The 8,839-nt window shown below is 36.3% G+C and overlaps 2 protein-coding genes across 2 annotated transcripts; one reads left to right on the top strand and one right to left on the bottom strand.

Annotated features, from left to right (window-relative positions):
• Nucleotides 1-183: 183 nt before the first annotated feature.
• Nucleotides 184-4,145, bottom strand: LOC103043509 (trypsin-2). Its single transcript, XM_022673614.2, has 5 exons — nt 4,088-4,145; nt 2,775-2,928; nt 2,271-2,530; nt 939-1,075; nt 184-439 (listed from the first exon to the last, which is right to left on the bottom strand). Exons 1-5 carry the CDS (start codon nt 4,122-4,124, stop codon nt 290-292), a joined length of 738 nt encoding a protein of 245 aa, XP_022529335.1. The 5' UTR covers nt 4,125-4,145; the 3' UTR covers nt 184-289.
• Nucleotides 4,146-5,546: 1,401 nt separating this feature from the next.
• On the top strand, nt 5,547-8,617 carry LOC103043210 (trypsin). The gene is made up of 6 exons (XM_007249570.3): nt 5,547-5,609; nt 5,766-5,922; nt 7,214-7,312; nt 7,429-7,589; nt 7,709-7,845; nt 8,250-8,617. The coding sequence occupies exons 1-6, from the start codon at nt 5,570-5,572 to the stop codon at nt 8,400-8,402; spliced, it is 747 nt and encodes a 248-aa protein (XP_007249632.1). The 5' UTR covers nt 5,547-5,569; the 3' UTR covers nt 8,403-8,617.
• The last annotated feature ends 222 nt before the right edge of the window (nt 8,618-8,839 follow it).

Genomic DNA, 8,839 nt, shown 5'->3' with positions numbered 1-8,839 from the left:
GTCTTTAATAACCTAATAATGGTTATTCAATGCCAGAGAAGAACTGCTTCATGGTTCTTATTCTTTTGAACATTTTATTACATTTTTAAAAAATGAATTAATTGCTAAAACCAATTACTATAGAAAAGTATGGATAATAAAAGATATTCCATTTTTGACCAATAAGATCTGAAGTTTTAAACGTATTTCTCATTCCTTTTTTTATTTTCTTCTGTTACCAGAATGTATTGTGTAAAATATGTGTGGAAAATATTACTTATACAAAGGCGTTTGTTGTAAGTCCAGTGTTCTAGTAACTGCTAAGGATTTCATTGATCCAAGGAAGCAGAGAACAGACTTTAGTATAGACACCAGGGTAGTTCGGCTGAGCACAGCCATAACCCCATGACACAATACCCTGCAGTGCACCACTACACACCAGAGGACCACCAGAGTCACCCTGAGAGAGAAAGAGAAAGAGAGAGGGGAAAAGAAAGGCGGATCAGAATTTCCTATTGTTACCATAAACAGAAGGCATTGATTATTACTGGTATATGTTTCTACATTAACCCCAAACTGTGCCACAAAATATTTTATTTTAGGATCTGAAATATAATGTGAATTACTATTTTCCTAAGCCTTCCCAACATCTCCTAAGCCTTAGAATAAACATGATATTTTCAAAATAATTGATATTATATACCCTTGTCTTACTTAAGCATAATACAGAGCAGCCAGTCAAAACATTGGTAATACAATGAATAAGTAAATAGAGCATTTAGAAGATGTAACAATATTTAAATGTTTTACTGTATTTGCACATTAACCTAATTAACTAATACAGAATTATACTAAATATAAAACTAACAGTAAGTATTTAAGACCACTTCAAGTTTGCATGCATATTATAGGTACAGGCCTATGAGTCTGAATAAATGATCTAGAAATACAGAGCATACCTGACAGGAATCCTTGCCTCCCTCCAGGTATCCAGCACACACCATGTTGTTTGTGATCTGTCCAGGGTAGGACCTCTCACATACCTCATGAGAGATGATGGGAATGTCTAGACACTGGAGGTTGAATGGGTTGAACACTTCAGAAGAGAACAACAATAATGGTTAACAGTGTTATAAGCTATATATAAAATATTTTTAGTGACAATAATCATAGAACACCAATATACAATGCACGATAAACAAGAATGTAATGTGGTTTTTGCAGTATAACTATATATTTTTAACAGTGACTAACTCTATATTAACTGTTGTTCTAGAAGTTTGCATACAATCATTATGAGACATGAATAGCATGGCAATATTTGACTTCCTGTGCTCTGTTTTAACTGTTTCTTACAGAGGCAGAATGAGTGTATAAAACAGCATTAATATTTAACAGAAACAGAAAACAAGAATTTGGTTTACAAATGTACATATATGGTTAAACCTATTAACACAGTTAATATTTGATTAAATGTCTCTTAGCAGGTCACTAGATGCTTTTGGTAGCCATAAACAAGCTTCTAGGAGAATTCTATATATATACATATTTTGACCCCTGGCAAATTGAGTAAAATTCAGTTACATTTGTGTAGTTAACATATTGTTTAAACACATATTTTAAGTCATACATTTGGGAAAGCCAGTCTATAAAGCTTTTTGTGTCCCTGCTCTATCTATTCCACTTAGTTAGTTTACTAAATCATTTGAACAGACAAACTGTCTCTTACACTGTGCCAAAATTTCTTGATGAATGGACCCTTAGAAACTCTTCAAAATGACCTGAAATAAACTCTTTTTACACTGACTTCCATTTAAAGTTTACAAGGTTTTTTCTCTCTCCTGTAAATTTGGTGTTTGGTGTTTTTCATTGGACAGCGACGATTTGTTCTTGAATGTGCTCAGCTGCAAACATTTTCTTGGGCTGCAGCCTCTCAGTCCATAAGAGTGAAACCTTGCTTGATTGTACAGAGTGACACTGGTGTGGCAGCAACTTCCAGGTGATGACAGTGTTGTGGCATGGTGGTCCTTATTTTGCTGAATATGTGAACCAAATTCATCTGAGCTGATGGTAACAATTTGGGTTTTCTTTCAGACCTTAACGAAGCTACACCTTTTATGTTAATCTGATGATCTTGGAATTTACATTTTTTAGAACAAAAAACAAAACTTTAAACCTGAACATAAACCTTACCCTAGTCTTAACATTAACATCTTAACATTTGTACACCTAGAGGAGGCATCAGTGTGTGAAAATAGCACTGGCTGTGTACTGATGTGGTGAGTACTGACCTGAATCTGAGTAGATGTTACCCCAGCCAGACACCACACACATTTCTCCAGGAGTGGGGCACCTTGAGGGCAGAGCAACTGGCTTGACAAATTGATTTACAGTGACAGGGTGAGCCAGCTTCATCAGCATGATGTCGAAGTCAAGCGTCTGGTAGTCATAGCTCTGGTGCCAGTAGATGGCATCCACTGCCATGTACTGCTCTGTGCCCTCGAACTCCCAGATGTGGTGTTCACCCAGGATTACAATCTGAGCATAAGGACTAAATGATAAAAAAGACACATATTTTAGTGGTTGGATATGTTTACTCACTTATATACTATAATGCATAGTCTGCAAACATTGCTCTTAGTTTGCAGACCTTGCTAATTACTGAAAAAATGACACAGAAAAATGTTAATACATATTTACAGTACTTTATTATTATTCAATTAATAATTAAGTAAACTTTACATTCTAGTTAAATATTATTACACTTTAGTAACACTAACTTTTGTAATACTAACCTCACCCAGCAGTGAGCAGCAGAGATAACCCACTGGTCACGGATTAAAGAGCCACCGCAGAAATGATATCCAGTATTCAGTGTGGCCTGCCAAGGCTGAGAGTGGGGCTTACACTCATAACCCCCAACAATCTTATCATCCAGAGGTGCTGCAGCTAAAAGACAGGAAGAGAGAGAGTTGCATTAAATGTGTTGCCCAAAGAATGTACATAAAAGTAGAAGAAAGAAGGTGTTAACCCTTTGGGGCATTTTCTAAAGCCTTATTAGGAAGGGATTTGTTTCTCAGGGGGTCCTGGGGTAAATTTCGCTTTTATGGGGGGGGTCCTCTGTGATTTTATTCCCGTCCAGAACAATCAAGTATGTGTTTTCTCAGACGTCCTCTGAGAAAATTCCAGGCTGAATTACCTACTGTTTTTTGCAGAACTCCGCGGTCCTCAGGTCCCGTCTGGACGCACATCTCTGAGTTTCGTCTCCTCGCCTTTAATAAAATAGCTATTTTTCCACTGCCGCTCACCGTAATTACACTTTGGGCACGAATTTCCACAGAGATCCAAATAAACACAACAGCCATCGGAAACGGAGGAGCTACTGAACTCGATGTAACATGACGAAGAAAGCCTAAAAACTCACTGGTCCTCCTGTTTTTTTCAATTGCAGTCCGGATTCAAGAGTTTTAGTACTGAGTAGAAGTGTAAATTATTTTTTACAGATTTCCCCCTGAGAAACTAATCCCATTTAGAATAGGGCCCAAGACAGGGATTAAGCCTAGTCTTAAAACTAGTCTGAAAGGTGTAGCAACATTGTAATTTCCTTCATTGCAGTTCTTAGGCAGCATGAAGTCGTACTTCACAGTAGGTACTATTGTCAATGGCATGCCTATTATGCAAACAAATAATGCCAGGAACCAATTGGGAAGATGCATGGGTTAATTTGGTGTTACATTATTTCATTAAAATCTACTAAGATATATATATATATATATATATATATATATATATATATATATATATATATATATATATATATATATATATAGTGTGAAGTTGAAAAGTCTGAAGATGTTCTGAATTTGAAGTGTAAGTTCAATGTCTGAGCTCAAGAGCTGAGCGTAGTTTACTCAAGAAAATTTAGATATAGATGTATTTTAATACAAAAATTACAACTTTACTAAAAGTACATGAGACAATTTATTAGTATATTATGAAATAAGTAACTTTTATTTTACTAAGTAATAATATTGTGCCTTTCTGACTCATTATACTTTTTTATTTATGCTAATATGTGTTTACAAAGTTTAAATTATGTGTATCTTACCTGCAGCACCCAGAAGAGCTAACAATAAGATCATCATTCTGCCTTCTGTCCCCCTGACTGGACCCAGTGCTTTATGTACACAGCATTTATAGTGGAGTGTTTATCTGATTTTCTCTCTCTCTCTCTCTCTCTCTCTCTCTCTCTCTCTCTCTCTCTCTCTCTCTCTCTCTCACTAGCTCATTACACGTACAAACACCCAACTATCTAATATCTACAACCTAAAATTAGAAAAAGTTGGGACAGTATAGAACACAATGTTTCCACACACAGCATTTACTTTGACTTGACAGTTGGAACACAGGATATTTAGTGTTTTAATGTTTTGTTAATTTCATTTGTTAATATACAGGTACAACCATTCCTGCATTTCAGGCCTGCAACATATGCAAAATAAAATTGGGACAGCAAATAATTAGCTTCTTTGTACTGTATTGTTGCTATTCCTTCTCACGACACTTAATATAAGTTCTGGCACGGAACATACCAAGCGATGAAGTGTTTGATGTGTTATTTTGTCCCATTCTTCTTGCGAAGTTTTAAAATCTGCATGTGTGCAACAAAATGCCAATCTAGTCAGATTTTTTGTGTTCGTCCACAGTGCATGCATATCATCACTGTTATGCAAAAAAACTGTTATCTTCAAAATGTCTTTAACTTTAAAGGAGAAAAAAAAATCTTGCTAATATTAAATGAATGTCCATTTAAAATGTCGATTTAAAAAAACACCAATTCATTTTTGAGCATTTCTCTAATATTTCTGACACATGTTAAACAAACAAAGGCCAGATTTTAAAGCTGGACTAAAATATTTTTTAAATATGTTCAGTGTTGTGCACATGAATTCATCAGGAATTATGAACATGTACTCTCCAAATCCATATTGGCATTTGTGCTATTCCCCTCTATTCGGCACCCGCACAAATCTATCTAATCTATGATGACTGCGAAACTCAGAACAGCTGCAGCTACACTTTGCAGATGAGATGTACATGTCTGTTCCTTTTTTATCATTATCACACCTGATTTTAGACTTAATTCTACATCAGCATGATCCACAGATGCTCGAGTCTCAACCTTGAAGATGTTGAAAGAGAAAAACATGCTTTTCTATGTGTATGTTATCAGGGTCAGCACAGCATGTGGTGATTTTCACGCAGTACTTGGCATCAACTCAAGGACAGTTGGAGGCATAATGGTGGCATGTAGGTCAAGCCATCACTGAAATATAACATAAAGTATCTGATATAGAGGAGATCTGGAGATTCCTACAGATCTGGATTGACTGTGAATGTATATTAAGCTGGATGTTATGATGCATTAGAACTTTTGGTCAGAAATTACTGATATTTCGACAAACAGTGGGCATGCCAAACCTGCTTACAAGAAGTTAACCATTAAACACTACCGTGCACATGCTGAGTTAGGCTATAAATAATGCCTGAAGTAGCAGACATTTTTTCAGCTGCTGAAGAATCGACCATCATGAAATTGCTGATTTTGTTAGCACTAGTGGGAGCTGCGGGTAAAACAGTCAATAAATCTTAAATTTCAGTGTTTTATGTTTTTATTATATGTATCTTGAATTTAAACAACTTCCTTTTCTTCCAAACATAATTATTATTAATTATTTTTTACTTTTTCACATGCATGCATGAATTTGTGTGTGTGGCTGTTAAAGTTGCAGTACCCAGACTTGATGGAAGGATTGTTGGAGGCGAGGAGTGCGCCCCTCATTCACAGCCCTGGATGGTTTCACTCAACTATGGCTATCACTTCTGTGGAGGAGTGCTCATCAATGAGCAGTGGGTGCTCTCTGTTGCACAGTGCTGGTACAAGTAAGTACTTTACAAATTTTCACTAAAATAGCAATTTGTATGCCATTTTTCATTAGCATCACTCCTGGCCTTCAGATGAATTTGAATCATTTTAGTTTATTCTATTATATGGAAAGAAGAAGCAAAGCCTCTAATTATTTAAGGGATAAGGGAAATGAAAAATGACATTACATTATGTGCTTTAGAAGTTCAGTAAATCAGAAGTTGAGCGAGATTTACATTTGGCGAATGGCATCTGTATTCTGGTGTTAATAAAAGCACACTGGAATGTGTTTAGTACTGTCTATACTAGGGCTGTGTATTGGCAAGAACCTGGGGGAAAAAATACAGCATGCATACATTACAGGGGTACTGTAGGTAACATCGTAGGTAATATTGTAGGTAATATCATATTGTGATTTTTTTTTTGTTTAAATACAAGAAATGACCCAGTAGAAGAATACTTTAATATATCAATATGTCATACATCCCTATGATGCATATGAGCAGTAGCATCTTAAATTATAGAGACATTATGGGATAATAGTGGTCATTATACCTTTCTTGGTTATAATACTACTATGCAGAGCAGTGATTGGAGATTTTCACACAGCATTTTAAATGGTGATTTGCAATTAAATATAAAAAAATAGGAAAATATAGTCTAGAAATAGTCTTAATCCCTGTCTGGGAAACTGACCCAGTATCACAATACTTCAATCAATAGTTCTTACATTCCTACTATGTATATGAGCATTATTATCTTAAATGATGAGACATTATGGGGTAAAAATGGGGGTCATTATACTTTTCTTGGTTATTATACGATCAGGCAGATCAGTAATTAGATATTTTTACACAATGGTTTTGGGGATAAATGGGAAATTGGGTTTTAATATTGAAATACAAATATAGTCTATGACTAGGTTTACTCCAGGTCTAGAAAACAGTCATGTATATAGTACAAAAGTCCACTTTACAAGGCACACACACACCCTACACTTACACACACACCAACACATCACTACCATGTCACTGTTACTCACTGAATAATAGCTGTTCTGTGATGCTCTCTCCTGTGGGATCCTGAGCACATAAGATAAATGTTTATTATCATAAAATGATGACAATAAAGTGTGCAGAGAAACAGACACAAGACTACAGTCTGTAATTATAGAACTGCAAAGTGTTCCTATATGAAATATAGAGCTTTTTTATATGGTGTAATGTGTTATATTGTATTTTGTCAGGAGCTATAGTCATTTAAAAACATGTATCATTAATGTACTGTCCTGATCTTTCTCTCTTAAAGTCCCTACTACATGCAGATCATTCTGGGTGATCATGACAATCGTGTCTTTGAGGGAACAGAACAGCTTCTGAAGACAGACAACATTATTTGGCACCCCAAGCAAGTACTTTTCCCGCTTCACCACATTTAATCACATCCTTCCCAGTTTCATTGTAAAATAATGCTGATTTCTGGTAGCACAAGTCTAAAACTGCATTCCAACTCCTTGTCTTCAGCTACGACTATCAGACTTTGGACTATGACATCATGCTGATCAAGCTGTTCCATCCAGTGAAGGTGACGGATGCGGTCAAACCTATCTCTCTGCCCACTGGATGTCCTTATGGAGGAATGCCCTGTACCATCTCTGGATGGGGATCAATTCGTTCTGAGTCCTGTATGACTTCATTTTTATCAATACAAACACCGTACAAACACTGTACCATTGTTCAGACTAGTATTTTATCAGAATTTGTTTACATCTATTGTTTTTTTTCCTGTCCTTTTCCAAATCAGCCTTCATGCCTTTCCGTCTGCAGTGTGCGGACATTCCCATTGTGGATGATCAGGAGTGTGAAAAGTCATATCCCGGCATGTTGACACGTAGGATGCTGTGTGCTGGATTGCCAGAGGGAGGCAAGGACGCCTGTTATGTAAGTTTTGGTCTTTTCTATGAGCATAATTGCATTCATAATGTCCCTAACTACACTGACATGCCAATGGTCATGGGATAGCAGTATGCAAATTGACCACAAAGCGATACCTTACCTGCAGAAAGAGTGAGATAGTGAGGTCAGGATGTTGGGAATAAGGTGGGGTGGTGATTATCCAACTCTATTCTTGAGAACACAGTTCCACTGCTCCACAGTTCTCTTCTGAGGGACTTTATTCTCCTCTAGCCTATGCCTGGCCTTAGCACAGTGCCAATAGGTTAACTTTTATCCTTTCCACCTCTTCTGTTCTTCTTATTGAAATACTTTTGAAATAATAATAATAATAATTGAAATAATTTGTTTAGATCTAATGATTTAACGACTTGGATTTTTTCTCTTTGCAGGCTGATGCAGGCAGTCCCTTAGTGTGCTATGGGCATGTCCATGGTCTGGTGTCATGGGGTCAGGGCTGTGGTCTTCCAGGTTATCCTGGTGTCTATGTCAAAGTGTGCGAGTACCTCTACTGGATCAGAGATGTCATGGCAGCCAATCCTTAGATTGTATATCAATATTCCACTGCCCACTGTCTCAAATGTCCTTCTTTTCCCCCCACACATTCTCTATTTTGTTATATACTTCTTACTCTTTGTGATCAGTGCATCATGCTATATGATTTCTACTGTGTTTGTGCTGTTTTGCTCACCAAAAATACCTGGATTTTGTATTAACACTGCAAACGGTATTAAAGAATAAACTCCCAGCGTCACACCTCTGACGAGTTCTGACTGATTCTAGCAAGGAAACCAGTATGTAATTAATTTCAATTATTTCTTCATGCATGAGCCGACAAATAAAAGGGGTTTAATATTGTCCAATTTATTAAAAAGTCTAGAATAAATTGAAACTTTTTCAGATAAATGGTATTAAGTGTTTCTCACTTATAGAAAATATATTATTTAAAACAAAGCTGTAAACATACATCATCTAAAGTTGC

This window comes from Astyanax mexicanus, chromosome 6 (genome assembly GCF_023375975.1).
Source record: "Astyanax mexicanus isolate ESR-SI-001 chromosome 6, AstMex3_surface, whole genome shotgun sequence".
Lineage (NCBI taxonomy): Eukaryota > Metazoa > Chordata > Actinopteri > Characiformes > Acestrorhamphidae > Astyanax > Astyanax mexicanus.
The sequence above is the reverse complement of the archived record's forward strand: the minus strand, read 5'-3'. Positions and strand labels throughout refer to the sequence as shown.